The 22,700-nt window shown below is 45.9% G+C and overlaps 1 protein-coding gene across 13 annotated transcripts in view; it reads right to left on the bottom strand.

The window, feature by feature from the left end:
* Window positions 1-6: 6 nt before the first annotated feature.
* Epb41 (erythrocyte membrane protein band 4.1) overlaps window positions 7-22,700 on the bottom strand; it is a 150,997-nt gene continuing 128,303 nt past the window's right edge. For 7 of the 13 annotated variants that reach the window (XM_029539721.1, XM_029539716.1, XM_029539720.1 and 4 more), the window contains 6 exons: window positions 11,628-12,077; window positions 10,359-10,487; window positions 4,192-4,293; window positions 3,016-3,096; window positions 1,064-1,168; window positions 7-500 (listed from right to left, as the gene is read on the bottom strand). In XM_029539721.1, coding sequence (XP_029395581.1) covers window positions 1,070-1,168; window positions 3,016-3,096; window positions 4,192-4,293; window positions 10,359-10,487; window positions 11,628-12,077 — 861 coding nt within the window. In that variant the 3' untranslated portion in view covers window positions 7-500; window positions 1,064-1,069. The remainder of the gene's footprint in view (window positions 501-1,063; window positions 1,169-3,015; window positions 3,097-4,191; window positions 4,294-10,358; window positions 10,488-11,627; window positions 12,078-22,700) is intronic. The other 6 variants (XM_021199574.2, XM_029539725.1, XM_029539724.1 and 3 more) reach the window with 1 other exon arrangement.

The following is a 22,700-nucleotide window of genomic DNA, read 5'->3' on the forward strand; positions in this document are numbered from 1 at the left end:
CTGGTGTATGAAGCTTTTGTGTCATCCACGGGGGACAGTCGCTGGTGTATGAAGCTTTTGTGTCATCCACGGGGGACAGTCGCTGGTGTATGAAGCTTTTGTGTCATCCACGGGCACGAAGCTGGGGGAGGAGCAGGAGGTCCCACTGAGCTGGCTCTGTCTCCTGGAGGTCCTGGAGAAGTCTGTGGATCTTGTCAGGGTCAGCGTTGAAAATGAGTGAGGAGAGGCTAGGTTGAGAGGTTACCAACCACCCCGTAAAAACATCAGAGTGTCTTAAAAACAGTTCACAGAGCGAAAAGTCGACAGTTTCTGTATCACAATATAGAGGACATCCGCGGTGTCCACAAGAGTCTCTTGGTATAAATTCTGGATAGAAAATGAAGTTGGTTTTCTGTGGTGTGGAACAGTCTTCAAAGTGTGAAGTCTGCTGCAGGCTGGCTTCTTTATCACATGCTGGCTTCTCTTGGAGGGGGACAGGTGGGGATGGGGCAGGACAGTCCCTGGGTGAAGAAAAAGCAAGTGTTTGAACTTCCTTGCAAAGGAGGCTCTCCTGGTTGCGTTGTGGCATGGGGAGCTGCACTGGGCGCCCAGCCCTGTTCCCTTTAGTCATGCATTTGTCCCTGTGTCCCAGCTCTCTGGCCTGGCCCCCAGAGCTCCACACTTCCTAACCCCCCATGAGTTCTTCTGGACCCTGGTCCTGCTCCCCTCGGCTCTGTTTTCCAGCCTGCTTGGTTCTGGCCTGCAGCTCCTAGAGTTGCCAAGGGCACAATAGCAAGTCAAGGACAGCAGGGGACTCCAGAGGTGGGGACAGTCCAGACCCACCCATGTTTAGGTGCTTCCTCCTCCTCTTCCTCCTCAGTGCTGCAAACAACACCAAGGCAGAAGGACACACACGACCCGGCCACTCTGGTTAGAGCTGCACAGTTAACAACAGCCTATGCCTTTGCTTTCCTGAGTCCCAGTACAGACATCTCTCGGGGACAGGAGCTCCCAAGTGTCCAGAGATCCTCAGAACTCTCCGGCTGAGATGGCGGCCCTTCCCATCCCTGAAGGAACACCCTACCTGAGCTTACTCCTCAGAGATCTCCGTCTCCTGGTGGACGACCACCTTGGTCACTGACATGTCTGGATGCTGTTCCTTGGCCTCCTTGATGGCTTGTACAAGGACCTGTGACAAGAGGCAGAGGTAGGTCATCAGGCAAAGAGCAACCCCGCTGATGAAGGGAGCCTGGGGCAGCACACAGCCCAGCCCAGGGGACCAGTGCCTTGTCCTGTCCTAGCCTAACCTACGAACTCAGACCACAGAGGCAGGGGAGGGCAGAGCTTTTCTTCAGAAAAGCGGGCGACCTCAGGAGGCAGAAGGTCTGCCCACATGTGAAATCTGGAGCACAAACAGCTCAGCGCAGGAGCGGCGTAGTCAGGAAGGCAGGGAAGCACAGGCTTTAAAAAGGAAGAGTTGTCTTTGGCACCAGTGGAAGGAAGGCAGGAAGACATAGGCAGGCTGACCTATGGTGTGCTAGGTACAACCTAAGCACACTCATTCACAACAGAGGGAGTCAGGGTTGTGCTGCGTTCCACTCTACAAACAAGGGAGCTGCAGGCCACACAGATTCCAAGTTGCTTCTTAGCTGGGAGGGCAACCGGGTTTTTGAATTTAAGCCTCCTCTTTGCCACATAGTCTGTTAGGTCCCAGCATACCAGTCTGAGCCCTGGAACAGCTACAGAGCACAGAGGGATAGCCACAGCAGGAGGTGACACCACTACCCAAGTAGCCTGTTAGAGCTGACTGTCTGATGGTTCCTAAGAACAATCTCCAGCCAGGACCAGAGGGAGACAACGGCTGGCATCTAGATTTTCACAGAAAACGCTGTCTCTGCGGGCCCCTGCTCTTCTTTCCTGACCCAGCTCAAGCCCTGCCCCTGGAGGCCTTGCCTCCTAGGAAAGCCTGCACCTCAGCTGCTTCCCTCAACAGTCCTTCCTAGAAGAGACAAGGGGCCCTTGAGCTGTCTCTGAGCCGTCAAGTGTCATTACACTGACTCTGACCCATGCTGATCTTCATTTTACAGAATAAAGTCGCTGCTCAGAGTCACTCAAAAGTGCATTGGACAGATCAGGGGCAGAGGTAGGGTTCAGGCCTGTCTGCTCTAAATACCTTCTTCCCACAGCTCTTGTTGTGAGACAACACACAGTAGGGCTCAAGCCATAGGTTGTGGTTGATAGTAAGGACCCACCTAGCTCAGCACATGGGCCACAAGGCCCCGACTTGGGCCTCCAGCCTTGCTTCTGGGACCTCGAGCACAGTGTCCTCAGCACTGAGTTAGTTCAGCCCTCCAGCCTCCTCCTGTTCTCAGGTACCTCAGCAGAGGCCAGCCGCTCACTGCTTTGGCAGGCCTACCCACTCCACAGCCTTTTCCACCCCCTCTCTGCTGCTTCACTGTTCTAGCAGCCCCCAGCAGAGAGCTAGGAACATTAATTCTGACCTTATTATTTTCTAATTGCCTGTAGCACACAATTAGCACCTAATTAACATAAAAACAAAAAAACTTTAGCACCCAGAAGGGCCCAGGAATTATCTGGATCAAGCCACTTTTTTAGAGAGGAGGTGATCAGATGTAAAGTGATCTACCCAAGGTCACACAGCAAGCTGGAGACAGATCCCGGACATAGAATGAGTTCTATGTTTCATGGTGTCCTATCCACCTCCTGCTCTCTGCCCCTGCAACTAGCTCAACTATGACAGCACTCTACAGCAGGGGACAGCACCTCCCCTTTGCCTCTGTGCCACCAGCACCCTTGAACAACAACCATCACCCCCCCCCCCACATACTTCTTGTTATTTGAGACGGGGTCTCAATGTGTAGCTCAGGCTGGCTGTGGTGAACTTCCTGCCTCAGTCACCATGCCCATCTGCCCCACCAAGAGCCCTGCCCCCTAGGTTTCCACATTTTGAGCTCCCCTGTTTTCCTCCTCAGAGCTAAGGCAGCTGTGCCTACAAGGCCACCACCACTTTCCTACCTGATCATGGTCAATATCGGCATCTCCTGTGATCACAATTCTCTTCTCGATCCGGGTCTCGGAAATCCCACCTTTTACAGTCTGTAACCAAAGGAGAACACCCAGTGAGAGCCACACACAGCAGGAATGAAAAAGCAAGACAGCCCAGATGGTTCTAAAAGCTCCTGTCCAAAACATTGTGTTTGTTGTCTGAGAATATAGCCCAGGCTGAGCACCAGGGTGCTGGCACTGGCCAGGACAGCCTTTTCCCACATCTTAGCACAGGGTACAACCTGCTGAAAGAAGTGCCCTGCTCCCCGACCTTGGGCCAGAGACTCTCTAGTACAAGAACAAAAGGACACAATTTGTTATTTACTTGCTTTTTTTTCTTTTTCTCAAAACTACAGACACCCAGCAAGGAGCAGTGGCATGCCAAGCCGTCCTTGTATTTTTACTTGATTGTTTTTAGGATAGGGACACAGCTTCAAATAGGGACCTCCTATTTATGACAAAGCCTGGCCAAATTTTGTTTTCCTTTTTTTTTCTTCTTGTAAACTTCTTACCTATAACAGATTGCAGACCAGGAGTGGTGTTACTTGTGAGTTCCAGGTCAGCCTGGGCTATAGAGTGAGACATCTCGGGGTGGGAGCTGGGGAGCTATTTCCTCTAGTGCTATGGCAAAGCTGAGCTGCCCAATTGTCTAAGGATAGTTCCAAGTTTTGGCATTTTGTCCCCATTGTTTCCTGTAAAGCAGTCCAGTGATTTCAGAGTTGCAGCTCCAAACTACAGTTCCCATGGCCTCGGGACAACACGTAAAATGATTCATCAGATCATAGACCTGGTTTCTAGCTCAGAAAGTATTATTGTATCATATCAACAATCCCTGTCCTTACACTGTATGCGTGTGTATGTGATTGCATGTTGGGGATGGAACCCACAGCCTGTGCATGGTAGGTACATGTTCTCCCACCAAACGATACCCCCGTCTTGAGCTGAATTTTGACCTCCTTCACAGCAAGCTGGACAGATGTGTAATGACAATGACTATGTGGCTTTCCCAGTGTCTCCTGGGGAAGGCATTTTTCCGCCTTGGACACTGAGTAACAGTGCAACGGGGACAGAGCAGAGAGCCTTTGCTTCTGTAGGCCCCCTCTAGGGTAGGGCACCAAGCTCGGCAGGTTGTGGAAGCTCCTTTACCTTGGTAATCTGTGTTGTGGTTGTGCTACTTGTGGTCTCGGATGTGATGGTCTGGGCTGTCAGCAAGACTCCAGGGTCTAAGTCCCCACTGCTGTCCTCAGTCTGCAGGAGAAAGGACAGGTCATCAGGCCCCTCAAGAGGCCTGGGGGTCAAACCCCCAGGTTCAAAATGGCTCTTCAGCAGTATTCTGCTTCAAAATCGAATCCCCTTACAGTGCCCTCTCGCCTGATAAGCAGATCTGATCCCCTGGGAACAAGACCCTGGCTAAGAAAGCTGGATGAATGGGGCTGGAGAGGTAGTTTAGTGGCTAAGAGCACTGGCTGTTCTTCCAGGGGACCTAGGTCTGATAGGGTTCTCTTCCTTAGCACCTAAATGACAGCTCGTAACCATCTGTAACTCCAATTCCAATATCCTACGACAGCCACAGCGACATAGTGAGACCCCGTCTTGAAACAAACAAACAAGTAAACAAGTTGAATAAAGTCAGATGTGCTGGCACACACATCTGATTCCAGAACTTGGGAGGTAGAGACAAGCAGATCTCTGAGTCTGAGGCTAGTATGGTTTATACATTCTAGGATAGCCAGGGCTACAGAGTGCCCTGCTCCCCAAACATGTTGATGAGTACGAGTTCCTCAGCACCAGGTCAGTAACTGGAATGGGTCTGAAAGAGGCAGGAGTGTGGCAGCTTCAAGGGTGACGCCAGCTACACAGGGGCAGCATGCTGCAGTGCACGAAGGGCCTCTGAAGCATCAACACCACCCATGAGAAAGCGGGGTACACGCGTGGTAGGCTTTAGAGACACTTACTGTAAGGGTTCTTCCTTGTTGGGAAGGCATAAGTAGTTTAAATGCCAGGCTTCGAAACATGGGCTCAAACAACGACTAAGGTTGCTAGTCATGATTAAGAAATGACGTTAGCAGGAAGCTAGAGACATGGTGGCAGGGCCAGGGGCCAATGTTATCAGCAGGCATGTGGGCAGTGGAGCCAAGCAGACTTCCATGGCCAGGACAGAAGAAAACTGGAGGAAGACAGAGCTAACCTAAGGCGTGTGCTTGCTAGTTAGCAGACTGGAAACCCTGGGTCCTGATGTCAGGGGGTCAGAGAACAGACGCAGACACTATCTCCATAAAGGGTACCACACAACAGAGAATGGACACTATTTCCACAATGGGCACTGTACTAGACAACAGTAAATCATCCCTTCTTCCTCTTTATATAAATCACCAGAATAAGTGGTGTTGTCAGCTTCATTTTTTTTTTAAAAAACATGGTCTCACTATGCTGCTCAGGCTAGCCTCGACTCCCCAGGCTCATGTGACTCTCCTGCCTCAGTTCCTGAATAACTGAGGCCACAGGTGTGGAACACCATGACTGGCTTTATTTCTCTTATGAGCAGGTCCACCTTTCATCTGGACAAACACATCTCTGAGGTACCAGGCACGGGGGGGGGGGGAGACTAGGAAGGGGCAGAGCCCTGGGAAAGGCCAGTTCCCACCCTTCACACCAGTGCAGCGTTGGCTGGCCCACCAGTGTTTTCTTCTGCTGAGACCATTTATCTATGGAAGATTCAGACCCTACATGGACGTTTTACACTCCTACTATGTGTCGAGCACACCGTGCAACTGCTGCCTCGCATCTGTGGTACCTGAGGTTGAGACTGACTCTCTGTGTAGTTAGGAAAACTGGGCCTCGGGGAGGTCAATTTGTCCAAGGTCCTATAAGCTGATAAGTGTTCAAACAACACAGAATGGGTGAGGAATTTGTTTGAAGACTAGAATTCGAGTTTCCCTGGGGAGCACCCAGCTATGGAAACAACTCACTGTCCAGGCTCCAAGTAGTTCACACTGGCTTCAAACGACCCTGTAGCTTCTGTTTCCTCACTTTCTCTTTAGGTCTCAAGTAGCTCAGGTTGGCCTAAAGTTCCCTTTGTAGCTGAGGCTGGCCTTGAAACCTCCCCACCATCCTCCTGCCTCTACTTCCCACGTGCTAGGATTTTAGGCACGCACTACCACGCCCACCAGTTTTCATTTATAGAAGCTGTCACTGTAGCATGTGCTCTGTCTAAACACAGCACTGTGAAGATCAAAAGAAATCACAGAAGTGGAAGTGCTTCGCAAGAGTATAAATCAGGCCGGGCGTGGTGGCGCATGCCTTTAATCCCAGCACTTGGGAGGCAGAGACAGGCGGATTTCTGAGTTCGAGGCCAGCCTGGTCTACAGAGTGAGTTCCAGGACAGTCAGGGGCTACACAGAGAAACCCTGTCTCGAAAAACCAACCAACCAAACAAACAAAGTATAAATCAGCCAGGAGTGGTGATGCACGCCTTTAATCCTAGCACTCAGGAGGCAGAGGCAGGTGGATTTCTGTGAGTTCAAGGCCAGCCTGGTCTATATAGTGCGTTCCAGGATAGCCAGGGTTGTACAGAACCATGTCTTGGAAAAGCCAAGCAAACAAAAGGCTATGAAATTTCATGCCAGGGAGGCTGACCCTGAGCACAGAGCTGAGCCTAAGGGTTTCCAACTGCTGCTCAACCTGCAATCTCTTCCTCTTGTCTCCGGAGGAGGAAGGTGGAGGCCCTGTCATGGCTGCCAATTTCCACCTATCTACTCCTCCCTCACTGGTCTCCTTTCCTTCACCCCCTCATCAATACTTCACTGACGGTCGCCTGTAAACATCCACTTGTCCTGTAAGCCAGGCATTTCATTCAGGTAAACCATCTACGGAGACATGCATGTGAATGCTCATGGCAGTTCTAGTCACATTTGCCCAACTCTGGATACACCTCAGGTGTCCATCAAAAAGTAAAATGAGAAAAGCTGTGGCCGTGAGGCCTGGGAGATGACTCAGCAGGTAAAGCACTTGCCGTGTAAGCTTGGGAAGCAGGTTCCCACTCCTGGACCCCAGTCAGTGCTGAAGGGGGCGAGAAGCCCACTTGTAAGAAAATAATAAATGGTACGTAACACCACTAAGCTGGTATTGCCCAGGACCGAAATCCTAACACTCAGGAGGCTGAGCATGGTCTACAGTACTGGAAAGCATAGTGTGTGTGTGTGTGTGTGTGTGTGTGTGTGTGTGTGTGTGTGTGAAGCCAGAGGGGGTGGGATAGACAGAGAGATAGGATATATTTCTGGCCCTCCTGCCTCCACCTCTCAACAGGATGCCTATCTTATAAGGTTCTGAGGGTGAAATCCAGGCTTCATGCACAATAAATAGGCAGTCCACTATTGACTGAGCCCCACTACCCTGCATTTTAAAAGAATCTTGATAGGGACTCAGTTGCCTAGGTTGGCCTTGAACTCACAATCCTAAGACCCCAAGAGCAGCTAGGTTATAGGTCTGCACTGCCAAGCTTGGCCCCACCAAATTTTTAAGTATGTGCTACAGAGTTTCAACATGAAGCTTAAGTGGTGTGCAGTGAGCCTTTCATTTCCCAACAGGCTCGGTTCCAGTCTGGTTTGTTTTTTGAAACAGGGTTTCTCTGGGTAGCCCTGGCTGGTTTTGAACTCAAGAGATCCAACTGCCTCTGCCTCCCAAGCGCTGGGGTTAAGGGTGTGCACCACCACTGTCCAACCTTTAGGTCCTGTCTTATTCTTGGGGTCACACTTCTTTTACCTGATTTGTCTTTTATTTTTGTTTTGGTTTTACTAGGCTCAAGATGGCCTTGAATTAATGGTCCTCCTGCCTCAGTTTCCCAAGTGCTAAGACCAGAGGCCAGCCACATATATGGCTCACACTTTTTTTTTCATTCATTGAGTGTTTGTGTCTATGGTGTAGAAATGTGTATATAAATATATGTACCTGTGCATTCAAGTGAGTAAACAAGTGTGTGTGTGTGTGTGTGTGTGTGTGTGTGTGTGTGTGCAGAGACCCGAGGTTAGCAACGACTGTCTGCCTCAACTGTTCTCCATCTTACTTGTTTGTTTCCAAGACAGGTTTTCACTCATGGAGATCTGCTTGCCTCTGCCTCCTGAATGCTGGGATTAAAGGTGTGTACCACCATGCCTGGCTTCTAACTTATTTTTGAAATGGTATCTCTCACTGAACCTAGAGCTCATTAACTTATATAGTTTGGCTGGACAATGAGCTCCCAGGATTGTCCTGTCCCCTCTCTCCTGACCCCTGCCTACCAGCACTGAGGTTATAGGTGCACGCTCCGCACCTGCCTTCTTCCACAGGAGCTAGGATCTGAACTCAGGTCTTCATACTTGTATAGCAAACACCTAACAACTAGCCCATCCCCACAGCCCTTTGTTTTTAATTATCTATCCAGGGAGAAAGTATTCCTCAAGGTCACATCACACATATCCCTTGCATACATGGCTACCCACCTTTCCTGCCCATGAACAAAAGATAATATTATGTGGTGTAGGCATGGTGTGAAGTTTACCCTTGTGTTATTCAAATGCTGATTTCTCTGCCCTTATTCCTTGTTTCAATCCAGACACAGCATTGTAATGCTTATACTAAGAACCTCCGGTCTTAAGTTTGTGTAAACAACTCTTCCTTTTTTTTTTTTTTTTCCTCCCATTGCTGAGGACTGAACCCAGGGCCTCAAGCCAGGGCCTCAAGGGCTCTACCACGGAGCTAAATCCCCAACCCCAACAATTATTACTATTTATTCTCTGCCTTGTCAATAAATGCTGATCAGCCAATGGCTGGGCAGAAGAGAGAATAGGGTGGGAACTTCCACCAGCAGTGGGAAGAGGAATTTAGATTGGAGCCAAGAAGAGAATGTCACCATGGGAAGAAGACACCATGAGAAGAAACTTCTGAAGTAGAGAAGGCTAGAACAATATTAAACTGCAAGTATCATGGGGCAGGGCTGGGAGGCAGCCAGATTAGCATGGGAGGTTAAGGTAGGTCATTTAACTACCCAGGTATTGAGGTGCAGCTTGAAATAAATCATGGCTTCTCTATGTGGTTATTGGGGACTAGCAGGGGTGAAGAAACAGAGCTGCCGGATTAATTCACTCTATACGTTCATATTAAAACAATTCATTTTACAGTTCGGCTGCAGTGCTAACTCACACAGTCATCCTGTAGATGGGTCCCCAGCAGAAGCCACACAGAAGTTCCTCAGTACGGTGCTTCATAACTTATTTAACTAACACCACAACTGAAGGCCATTTAGGTTGCTTCCAAGGCAGTGACAATTTAAAGCATGCACATCCTTGCATATGTAAGTCACTCTTTTCCACATATGTACAATCATGACACGTTTTGTTTTTTTTTCTCTCTCCCTTCTTCTTCGGTCACCTCCACTGCTAAGGCCTACTTGATAGCTTTTCTCTGTCTCTATTGGCTGACAGGTCTTTCCCTTCGCTTCCTAAGGCTATACTTACTTCTGTTCCTATGATCATCTCCCCAGATTCGCCTTGGTCATAACCTTGTCTCCAGGCCTGTCCCTACTTCAATACAGCCAACACGCAGCTCTGGGAATCATCTTAAAACGGCCATTGCTTTAATGATACTACTTTATCACCCTCCACCCAGAACCTCGAAGCAACTTGTCACTCACCAAATTAAACTCCACCCTCTGGACCACACCGAGAGGAGAGGAGAGGAGCACAGAGACACTGACGGAGCATCCTGGAGATGCCAGTGCTCTGTAGAGCCATTCCACCTAAACTTCCTGAGATTCTACAGCGGGGTGTCATCCTGTCCCACGCCAGAGCTAGTGAGGGGAGGCTGGTGACTGGTCTAGGATTATCTAGCAAGCAGGTGCTCCTCTCAGGGGATACAATGCTGTGTCAAATTGCAAAGCACACGCCCCAAGCTTCCTGAGGGTGAAGCATGTGGCTCATGGTGATGGGCAGACTGCCTGAAGAGATCTTCAGGGCTGAGCCAGAGCTACCCTGCTGCCCCTTTGCTCTGTGTTCTACCACTGAGCTGCATCCCCCGCTCCTTGAATTATCTCTTTATCCCATTTGACTTTTGTTATAGAACTGTTTAGTATCTGATGTGTGTTTATGTCGTTTCCTCTCCTTTCTTCATTTTTGCTTGTTAATTTTTCCACTCAAGGTCTTTCAGGCTAGCCCAGGGAGGGTCTCAGGCTAGCCCAGGGAGGGTCTCGAACTCCCAACCACCTGCCTCTACCCTCCAAGTGGGGATTCTGCTATGGGCCACTGTGTCTTACCCATCTCTCTGAAGCAGCAGTGTCTTACCTGGGCAGCTTCGTAGGTGATGGTCTTGGTCTCAGTGTGGACAATAGGGACATCTTTGGTTGGGATTTCACTTTTCATAGCATTGGCAGTATCTGAGATGGTGACAGTTTGAGTCTTTACCAGAGGAGGCTGTGGACAGTAAAGAAACAGTTGGCCAAATCTTCTTGCAGGCAGTGGAGAGCTGAACCTTCTGACCCTGATCTGATCAAAGCATTAGCTTGAATCAAGCAAAGGTTGGAGTTGCTCTCCAAAGGACACGATTCCCAAAAAGCCCTGACAAGGTGCCACGTCCTGAGAAGGGCATGGAAAGAGGTATTACTGCAGCCACTTTCATAAGCTTAATGGAAAATTATAACGCCAGACAGTTTATGACCGGCGATATAAAACACTTCAGACCAACCTTCAGAATTTGAATATAAAATTATTTGCCAAATAGAAATCACTTCTATTCGTCCTTGTGTGGATATTATAATTAAGAAAACTAGGCACATTTCCCCACTAAGTACAAACGTACATGGAGCAGCAGAAGCCCTGGAACACATTTCCTTGGAATTCATTAACTTCTTTCAAATCAATGTCAGATGTTCACTTTGGATTTACCGAGAAGAAACAGTATTTGGAAAACCAGAAAGAAAAAAAAAATCAGTTGTCCCACCACCTGGTGATTAATTTCAGAATTCTGAAAGAATGAACATTAGTGGAACGCCACAGGCCTTTTTGCTCATCTGCTCACCTTTCCCAGGATATCAATCACCCTAAAACTACCATTTCAATCATGATAAGGTTAAGCGGCCATTCACCTTAGTGCAGAAGTTAGTGCCCGTGATCATGGAACCCCATGAGGAGGCAGTGGGAGTGGTGGGCTGGACAACAGAGCAGTCACATGTCAGTGAGAACTGGAAAATTCTTGAGCATGGTCTTAGGACTCTGAAGGCTTCTCCCCACAGGAGTCTCTGTAATTCATCTCTCACCATAGCTCAGCCTTGAGAATGGAAAGAGGAACCAACGTATACCAGCTGCTCCAAGGTAAATAGCTGGAGTTTATTCCTAAGAGTTTTGTTAAGTTACTTTAAGAGAAAACATGACTAGTCAGAGTTCATTCCTCTGACTGAGTTTCTTTACCCCACCAAGGGCTTCACTTTTAACTGTGACTCTGAGAACAGAGACCACACCCTTTACCACCACTGCCACCTCTCCTCTTCCACAGACCAGATGCCGGCCCTCTCCCAAAGAGTGTCATTAGACCTGCATTGTCAAAGTGGTTACTACCTGGAAACTTCGAATGAGGGTGGGGAATTGGTTACCCACAGGAGAGTCAAGAAAGGATCCGCTCTGGGTCTCAAGTGTCTCTGCTGCTGCACCCGGCTCTTCGCTACTGTCTGCCTTTTCCCCACCGAGTTGCAGCTGGCAGGAAGCTGGAGTTACTGGGAAACTGAATGCACTGGCCTGTTCCTCCACTCCTAAACATTCCCCACTTGGACCTGTTGGCATCTCTTCAGCATCAAGATAGCCAGCTGCCCCCTGCTCCTTCGCTTCCGCCTCCTTGCTGTTTATGGAGAGGGAGTCAGAACCAAAGCTCTGTGGAGACGCTGGCGGAGTGGTCATCAGGCTCTGACTAGGAACTACTGACTGCTTGGGGTACTCCCATTCAGAGGCAGGGTAGGTGGATGGCCCTTTTGTCACGGAAGCCACCTCCTCTGTTCGAATGCCATTTACACTCTACAAATGAATGACACACACAAAGCAGGATCATGGGTAAGCGGAGAAATCGGAGTGAAACCCTGAGAATCAGCAAGGATGTTCAGGAAGTCTCAAACATATTAATGTTATTCCCACCAAGACTCTTAGCTCCAAAGATGGTTAAAAGAACTATTCCTACACGAGTCAGGAGCTTAAGCAGTTCCAACTCTGTTTGGACCTATTTCTGGACCAGAGTCAATAGGAGAACAATTTCAGTGTACCTCACATTATTATGCACGTTCATCTGCCTACAGCCCTTGAATACAGCATCTGTGTTCATACCTAAAGGAGCTACTCTGTTACTCCCTCTCACTGGTTCAATTTTGCAAAAGACAGTGTAACTTGGGAGTTCATCAAAACATGTTCTTGATGAGTTCTCATATCTCCACACTGTATACATCATATTGGTCCCCAAGAGGAATCTAAGACTTGGACTTCTGTCAGCTGGGAGACAGGAGTAGAGTCCATGTTGTATACATGGCTTCAGACCTGATCCTGACGTGGGGCCTGAGGCCAGGGGATGGGAAATGAGCTGGCAAACGTCTAAACAGATGAACTGCCCATTGTGCCAACCACAGAGGGAGGAAAGTCCAGGAAACAGTTTCCTCTGGCTTCATGCCTCTCCCCATGGAACATGGGATGGATATGTATACATGTATATACGCACACACACATACATACACATAGATGTACATATTTATTTAGCTTTTACTACATCATTTTAAAAACTTGTTGCTCCGAAGCAGTTCATCATGAAAGGTTAAGCATTCACATATATAAACTAATGTGAACTTAAAGTCTGCCTGTCACTTTTAGCGTGACTTTCTGGCGATCTCCCGAGTGTTGATTCTGGCTGTGACGAGCAGATGCTCCCTTTTACAGGAGTTAGGACACTCAGGTCTCAGATCTCAGAGAGATCATCACACTGCTTTGCATGCTGTGTGGGAAAAGGGATCTTTTAGGAAAGTGTTCCTGGAGAAAATACACAGCTTGCACCAGCTCACACATTTCAGTGTCTGTCAATCAATCGATCAACCAATGAATCAATCCTCTACCTGCCTACTATCTGTCTATCCAATTACATTTAAAAATCACTGCTCCTCCCCTGTAAACCAGCCCATTTTGCAATGAACATAAAGTAACACCCTCTTAAGGCCCTGAACTCTGGATCCACTTAACCCTTGAGCCATCTTCAAACAGGCAGCTAAAGAGCATCTGGAACAGGCCCACCCTGAATCAGACAAGGACATCTTTACTTGTCAGTTACAAGTATTACATGGGGCATCAAGAGAGTGAGGGGTCGAGACTCTAGTTCTCCATAGATCAGACACATAACATATATTGGCTAAATAACATATGAGTTTCCTCATATTTAAAATGAGACTAACGTTTAGCTGGGCTTGTAGAGGTCTTAGGATCAAGTATAATAACATCCATGAAAACACTTTCAACTCTAGGGTCCCAACCCCCTTCACATAATTCAACCAATCAGCAGGGCAGCTATGATGTGCTAGGCCCAAAGGACACAAGAACTGGTTTGCCATCACTATGAACACACTGGATGACTTTCTAGCACCCTTACCCCACAAACTTTTGGATTTTTCCCCCCCTCTAAAGAGTTGACCAAAAATAGCTCATGAATGGGTCTTCTCACGATGTACCCCAGCCCAGTTCTGGGAAGTACTAAGCCCATTCACACGCAGAGGAGTAGCAAAACTTCTCCTCTACATAATTTTCCTACAACTGGAAGGCTGGCTGATTATGACAACCAAACAATGGTCAACCTTGTTTTGTTCTGTTTTGTTTTTAAGAACAGTGTCACTCTGTATCCCTGGCTGGCCTTGAATTTGTGATTAACCTTCCCAAGTGCTGGAATTATGGCCATGCAACATGCCTGGCAGGCCAGCTTTGTGTCAGTCTGCAGAAATGATGTGACAGACTGGCCATCAAGAAATTATTTGTTAATTAAACATTGTTTAGGGGAAACCCTCTTTTTTATTTTGTTTTGTTTTGTTTTCTATGTCCCTGGGCAGGGCTGATGGTTCTTTCTCCCCACTCTGAGGCCCCAGGGACTAAGCTGAAGTCACTAGGTTTGGCAGCAATTAAATAGACTGATTTTCCTCCCCCTCAAGAAAATATAGAAAAGACCAAAGGTTCAAGCTGTAGTGAGAGCAATGTCAACTTAATAATACTCACAGTGCCTTGTGTGCATGAGCTGCCATAAATAGGGGGAAGACGGACAGCAGTTGGCTTGGTCAGCCATGTGCCACACTCTAAGGCCAGGTCAACCTCTCTGGTTGGTGCCATTGTCTGATCTTGTGAGCAATACAGACAACTATTCACTGGACATCCCTTATCTCCCTTAGAAGGAATGTACTGTGCTCAGAATTCACCTTCCTGTGTTGCTGCGGCTTCTCTGCTGATAAATGGTAGCACCGTCTATCTACTGTGCCGGGTCTGAGTCTGTATCCGTGCTCTCTTCATGTGTTTGTGTACCGGTGTGTGAGTGTGCACCTGCATATGTGGAGGTCAGAGGACTTCCTCCCACCATGTGGACCCCAGGGTTGGGTCTCTGGCGGTCGGGCTTGGCACCTTTATTGAGAGCCACCTCACTAACCCAGGCCATTTCCACCCTGGAACACTTATCCTAGCCAACTGTCTCTGGTTTTACCCTTGCTAGCTTCACTTAAACGCCACCTGGTTCTTAAGAGACAAAGGTTTTCACTGGTGTGGTCAGTGAGCGAGCCCTGAGATCCTCTTGTTTCTTATCACCCCAGCACTGGGGTTAAGCATGTGCCACCACACCTAGCATTTTTACTTGGTTTTTGGGGTCCACTAGACTACCTCCTTAGTCCCTCATTTAATTCTTTGTTATCTCACTTTGTGTAATCATTATCCTTATTCTATAAATGGAGGAATGGAAAGCTTAAGCAAGTTAGAACTAGGGTTTAGATTCAGGTCTGTCCCTGTTCTGAGGCTCCTCTCTTCCCACAGCACTAGGCAGGATTCTGAGTAGGACTAACACACATGTCCAACTACCCTAAGAAGAATGACCACCACAACAGTCCAATCTGGAGAAGCACAATGGCTGGCCAAAGAACCCACTAAAGGACATATTTTAGTGGCTGACATTACATTTTTTAAACATAAGACATTTGAAAAGACAGAAGACAAGACTGGCCAGGGGATATAAAATCTCATGACAAGAGAAACCCATAACCCAGCAGCTAACGTCCGTGAAGAATTCCAACTGACAAAGCTGTTGCCTTTGGCCCAGACCATCAGCACAGGCCACAGTATTATATAATACTGCACAACTGCATGATACCAAATTAGCCTAGAAACCATGAAGGGATCTTGCCAGAAATATGACTTGACATATGGCTGTGTCTAAACCATCCACAGCGAAAGGCAAAATTGAGGCTTTATGAGACTCTGAGGTATTTGCTGGACTAGCTGTTGCTTATTTGGACTGTTGGAAGACTCAAGGAAGAAGGCTACAAGAAGAGACCAGATACCCGTATAAGGCACCATGGCAATATGTTGGTTTCAAGCACATGAGAAGGCCCAGGTATGGTGGTACAGACCTTTAATCCCACATTTGATATAGACAGGCAGAGCTCAGTGAGTCCAAGCCAGCCTGGTCTACACGGTGAGTTCCAGGCTATCCAGGACTATATAACTACATACATAATGAAACACACACATACACACTCTCACACATACATATGAAATTTTCTAATATATAAATATTAGAAAATATTTAGTTGAATAGGAAAATCATTTGAAGGTTCAATCTCATTTAGAAGATAATAAGTCCTGAGGTAGACACAGGAGATCAGGAGTTCAAGGCCACCCTTGGTTATATATTGAGTTTGAGGTCCTGGAATACATGAGATCCTGTCTCAAAAGTGCAACCCCCCCCCCCACCCCCCAGAAAGTACATGGTGCATGCTAAGTATGCGATTCGATATATTTTGTGGAAGAAAACAGGTTTTCTCCCCAAAGGCTTCCGACATGTTCTAGAGACTGTATCTCCAAAACGGCTCAGGTCGCACTGGGAGCTTGCTATAAGTGTTAGGAACCTGCTGCCATCCATTAAATCTAATCTAGTCTTTTCTTTCAGGTTACTTTGGAAAGACTCACACATTTGAAGAGACTATGAAAACAGCCACAGTTGTGCCTAAAAGTCTAACATAAGAGATCACACAGTAAAAACACATTTTGAAAAACTTTTCTAAGATTACAGAAGTCGGTCATATTTTCCTGAAGAATTGCAATATTTTTTCCCGTGTCTATCTTTCGCTTGTTCTCTTCTTGGTGAAGGTCAGTGCTGCCTTTGAGCTGCCGGGCTGTGAGAGGAAACCAGGACCTGTCTCAGAGGAAAAGGAGAAATGCACCTAGCATGGTCCTATCTTATCTCTCTATACAGTAAAATTCTGGGTGGACAGAAGAGAAACAGGCAAAGACAGAGAAGCACTTGGGTACCTGTCAGGACGCACTTCAGGCCTCCACCTCAGCCTGCCACCAGCTGCTGAAATGAGGGAAGGAGGAAAGATGCTCACTTGGGAGACTGACCTCCTCTTGAGAATGTGCTGTTTCAGGTCTTCATACACTTAAAATGGATCATGAGTTCAAGACCAGCCTGGGCTACTTAGTTTGACCACACTTAGCATACTAAGCTTTTTTCAAAACAAGGGAGGAAGGAAAGGTGAGTGACCCAATCACAGTTAATGTAAGAATCCGAGTATATGCAGGAGAGAATGGACCCCACCAAGCTGTCCTCTAACAAGTACACAACCACACCCCCAACACAATAATGATGATGATGATAATAATCTTCATCATCAATGATGATAGATAGTTAATATAGAAATGGCAGGGATATTCTCAGAAACGTAAATTACAAATCTGACTATATCTTGATTTCACTCCCTAGTAAATTTTTAACATTAGAAATTTGCCTCTGGAACAGTGAAGACATGCAACAGAAATTATTATTCGCCCGTCAAAGCCTCATCAATGGCTGAGGTGTAGGTCAGTGGCGGAGACTTCCCTAGCAAGCACCAAAACCCAGGGTTTGACCCACAGTATTGGAGGAAACAGAATAGTAAAAGCTCAAAGTCACAACAAGAATTAGAAATATAAAATACTAATCACCAGTGTCCCCTACCTCCATCTGAATAACTTTGCTTAGTGATCTGCACTGAAGACATGCACTAGTAGTATGTTTTATATAGAGATTTTGACGGGAGAAGTGTTTGGGATTGAACCCAGAGCACCCGCTGCGCTCTTAGCCCCTATTTATATTCCTTTTGGCAAAGAAGCCTGAAGCAGACTGGTTCAGACATCTGGTTCCTGTGCAGGGGCAGGCGCTTCTTGAGCATCTTAAGTACGGCAAGATTCCGGATTTAATGGAGGAGGCTCATTTTTTCACCCTTTGTCAAGGTTTCAAGCAGTCTTCAGCAGTATGTGTGTGTGTGTGTACACACGAGTGTGTGCATGTACGTGTGTGTGCGCGTGTGTACACACATGCTTGAGTTTATATGATGTTGAACATCAAACCAAGGTTTCTGTACATGGAGAATGCTCCATTTCTAGCCCCTTATTCTTGGTGTACTGTATAAAATATCCCCAGTTAAGAATCATGAAAAAACTCTGATAGAAGAACTGAATATACACTATGCAAATATTTAATAAATATTCCTGAGCCACGAGAGAAAGGTTGGACAGCATTTTGAGTGTGTGCATGAATACAGTGTCGGTACGTTCCTGCGTGTGGAGTGACAGAGGTGGACCTTGGGTGCCGGTAAGACCAGGTCTTTTTGAGTCTCGTTGCTCTGTCTGTCAGACCAGCTGCTCCAAAGGCTTCTGGAGCATCTTCTGCCTCTTCCTGTCTCCTTGCAGGAGCCCTGGTGTGGCTGATGCTCCCTACCACACCCACCTATTTATGTGGGTAAATTAACTGAGGATTCAAGCCCAGGGCCTCACCCTTGGAGGCAGGTGCTTCACCTCTGAGCCACCTCCCCAGCTCAAATTTATTTATTTTAAAAGATTAATTAATTAATTAGATATATGAGTGCTCTGTCTACATGTACACCTGTGTGCCAGAAGAGGGCATCAGATCCTATCACAGATGGTCGTGAGGCAACATGTAGTTGCTGGGATTTGAACTCAGGACATCTGGAAGAGCAGCCAGGGCTCTCAAACACTCAACCATATTTCCAGCCCTCAATGGGCCATTTTAAAAGGCTACTTTTTATATATATATCCAACATTAAAAAGGTAATCCTGATTAGTCACAAAATATACCACCACTTTAAAGTATAACTAGCTCATTGCTGTTTCTAAGCCTCAAAGCATCTCTCTCTATGTTGTAATTACCCAAATGTTTGCTTTCTGAAATTAATATCCTCCAACAGTGCCTTGGATTTAGCACCTTGTAACAAAACCCACCATGGTTATTAAAAACTACCTGAGGCTTCATATACTCTACATTTTGTTTTGTAATTTGCCAAAAAACAAAACAAAACAAAACAAAAACACCTCACTGGCTTTTTAAGTACCTACTTAATGGTACAATCAACTCTGTACTCTTGTCTGCCATGACTTGTGGCTAGTTGAAACACACATATCTCAAGAAAAGTTGACACATTAAACTCATATCAATCAGCGTTTTTTGTATGTTAAGAAGAAAGGGATCTGTTAGGCTTTTTAAAAGTGGTGTACTGATTTAAAGTTTGGTGTGTGTATGCATGTGTGCAGGTGGAGTGACCTGTTTGTGCACATGGAGTCCAAAGGTTGATTTAAGCATCTTACTAGGTCGCTCTCCATCTTATTTCTGTGGCAGGGACACTCTCTGATCCCAGAGCTGGCTGTTGTAAGATCTTCCTTTTTCTACCTATCCCAAAGCCCTAGGGTTACAGGTGCACATTGCCACACCTAGTTTTTATTTTTGTTTTTTAAGATTTATTTATTAAATACAAGGACGCTGTCACTGTCTTCAGATACACCAGAAGAGGATGTTGGATCCCATTACAGATGGTTGTGAGCCACCATGTGGTTTCTGGGAATTGAACTCAGGACCTCTGGAAGAGCAGCCAGTGCTCTTAACCACTGAGCCATCTCCTCAGCCCTACAGACAAGTTTAATAAGAAAGTGGAGAGGCAGAGGTGACCATAGTATTGGGGGTACAAGGCTCACACAGACACCATACCTCCAAAATCATATTACCCTTGATTTGCAAACCCAGTAAGAAATACACTGCACTGCACTGTAGAGGCCCCAGCAGGGATCGCAGTTATCTTGCTAAGCACAGAAGGAAGACACCAGCAGAAGAGTCCAGCTCCTGGTCCTTAACTAGGGTAAACAATAAATATTACAGTCACATGTATTAGCAAAATTGTAATATTCCCAGATGGTCTGCAACATGCAAGAGGAAAAAACCGTCAACCCCAATCCTGATAGCATCAGTTAACTGCCAGTGTTCTGTCTCTACAGTCTTCTCTTAAAAAACAAAATAAAACATGGCAGTTTCATGTCTCAGAAAAGAATGCTTCAACTGCCCCAAGAAAAGGCTTAAAAAATCCATCATATATCACTATACGTTAACATGATAAATATTTATAATCTCTTCTCTATTTTGAGAAACTATAAATGTCAGTGTTTTCCTTGATTGTATAATAACCAGTAGGAACATCAACCTGGTAATTAACAAAACAACATTTACTTTCAAAATCGCTTTTAAATGGGCACTTGCAATAAAAGATAAATCAGATGTGGTAACGGCTTCTTCGGTAAAAGCCATGTGTAAACAGCACATAAAGATGACAAGGCAGGCAGCAGTAGCCCATTCTTCAGCCAAAAAAGGAAACAAATGAAGAAAGAACCAAAATTACTGAAAAGAAAAACATCCCTAGTCTTCAAGCCCCGAAGCCCATAAACAATAGCTCCCACCACTTTAAAACTCAGGCCACCAGCAGCTTCCAAAGGGACACAGCAATGGGGATAAACTAACAACACTTGCCTGGAAGGAGGAGATATAATCCTTCCATCTTTTCCAAAATGCACTTCTCCTCAGCATCATCTCTTCTTTGGTCATACCCCCTGTCTTTTCTAGTTTATATGCTGGAGATAGCTCTGGTTCCCACTAGAGTTCCCATGAGACTCAACCCTGTTCTAGGGCCACGGCTGTCCCCGAGTATACAAAGCTTCTATCTGGGTAAAGAGCTGCTCACTTTTCTAGACTTGATAAAACTGTTTTCAGGATAAGAACATACAACACGGCCTTTCTTTTCCAATGAAGGCAGTGAAGCTTGCCAATAACAGCAATTCTTCAAATAGTTTTGACTCTTTTTTTTTTTAAGTGCTGGAGATTGACCCCAACACTTCACACATGCTAGGCATGGTCTTTATGGTTTTCTGAATAGTCCTGTTATTAGATTATCCCCAAATAGGTAACTGTAAAAGCAAACAGCTTCAAATCCCATGTCTGATGCAAAATTTTAACTATTAGCTAATAGAAAATTTTGCCTTGGCACTGCACTCACCCTTGAGGACTCCACAGATCAAAGGACCATTTCACACCTGAGCAGATCTGCAGAAGTCAGAGTGCTTAAGCAAATGTTAAAGGTTATGCTGCACACGGATGAGAACAGAAAACTTTGGTGGTCAGTTTTACTTCATTACACCGTGAAGGGTCAGGCAGAGCAATGGAGGGGGACCACAAACCAGCACAAAAATTCTTGTCATTTGTAACGGAACATTAAATTTGTAAGTGAAACTTCACAGAAACCTCATTTCCAAAACTTATTAAAGCCCCCTCCCCTCTCTCTTTTCTTTTAAGAGACGGGGACTCACACGAGCCTTGACCTCATTGTGTAGATAAAGCTGACCTTAGATTCCTGATTTTCCTGCCTCTGCCTCCCAAGTACTGGATTACAAATGTGTGTCATAACTCCCAGCTTCATTTAAGTCTTAATAAACACTTAAAAATTATACTCCAACTTAATGTCTAGAAAACAGATCTTGATTCCATAGAACTAAATGCAATACAGAAGAAAATCCTACAGTAATGAAATGGCTTTCTGGGCTAACATTCTCAACACATTCTGAAAAGGAACGTGGCTTAGAGAGACACAATAGCATTTTTCTATTACTTAGACACTACTACAAGTATGTATCTTGAGCTGTATCAAAGTGCGGAATGTTTGGTGGTTTAAGCCATCAACAGAAAAACACAATAAAATCTGGAGCTGTCACACTGAGAGGGTTTACTCAAGGTAGGGCTAGTGGCAATCCCTCTTATTCCACACGACAGGAATAAGCTCTCTTCACACCCACGTATTCACACCCACGTATCCACACCCACTCTACTCTTCAATCTGATCAGAATGGCAAAAACAGATGGTTAATAACTACTGATTTATTCAGTGCTCTTAAAAAAAACACAAAAGGCAAGTTAGCATAATAAAATGTGGCAATTACACGTTACTGTGACTGGTTAAGTTGGTTAGAAAAAATTATTTTTAAAACTTGACACAAACAAGTCAAATGAATACAACACTGATTTAAGACAATATTCTTGAGAATTGAACACATGCAAAGAGATGCCTCTGTATCAGGACTAAGCAATTTCTGGGTGCAGACAGTATTTTCTAGGCAGGCATCTCAAGCCAATCAGCTGAAGTACAAGCTCCCTCTCCCCGCATCTCTTTTGGATCTGCCTGTGTCCTGTATCACCAGCTCTAACTTCCTTAAGGATTACTAGCCATCAGAGGCTGGCTTTCACTGAGAACTTGTCACCATAAATCTACATAATAATAACACAATTAATGTGAGAAAAACATCAAAGAAAGTGTCCCCAAAGAGACATTCTGTAGCAGGTTTTTATAGGCGTCACACCATGCTAAAATGCTAATGGATAAACAGCTCATTTAAGTAAATTTAACAGCCAAAGGATCCTGGACAGGAGACTGAAAGGAAAGGGCTTGGAATTTATTAAGAAGCGCTCCTAACAAGCAGTACTGTAAGCCAAATAAGGGAGCAAAGCCAGTTTTAAAAGAACATTATTTTCTGCTAACTTACCAAAAACAACTGCCCCCAATGGACTCTGATCCAAGGGACTTCTCAAAGAAGTTGTTTTGTTTTGTTTTGTTTTTACAAGAATAATTAGAAAAGTAAATGAGTCCCTTAAATGCCTAATCTTAAATCTATGCAACCGACTGGAACACAGGCATGCTCTAAGTGCTCCATGGAAAATTGCTTCACTTGGAAAGGGTTCTTTTAGTTATGCACATGTGTGTGTGGGAGTGGCGTGTGCACCTCAGTGCAGGTGCTGGCAGAGGCCTGAGGCACTGCATCCCTCCAGGAGCTGGAGCTCCAGGCAGGAATGAGTCACTCAGTGTGAGCGCCACAACTGAGTGGGAAACTGAACTCAGATCTTCAGAAGGGCAGCAAGCACGCTCATTTGTTTTCAAAACATCCTTATTACATAATTGTAAAATCTGGCCAAAGAGAAGGTATTTAGGAATTATATTGCTTTATGCTGTATGAGAAAATTGAGATAGATCTTTTAAATCCAACTGAAACAAAGTGGGTAGG

The sequence above is a fragment of the Mus pahari genome, chromosome 6 (genome assembly GCF_900095145.1).
Source record: "Mus pahari chromosome 6, PAHARI_EIJ_v1.1, whole genome shotgun sequence".
In the NCBI taxonomy this organism is placed as follows: Eukaryota; Metazoa; Chordata; class Mammalia; order Rodentia; family Muridae; genus Mus; species Mus pahari.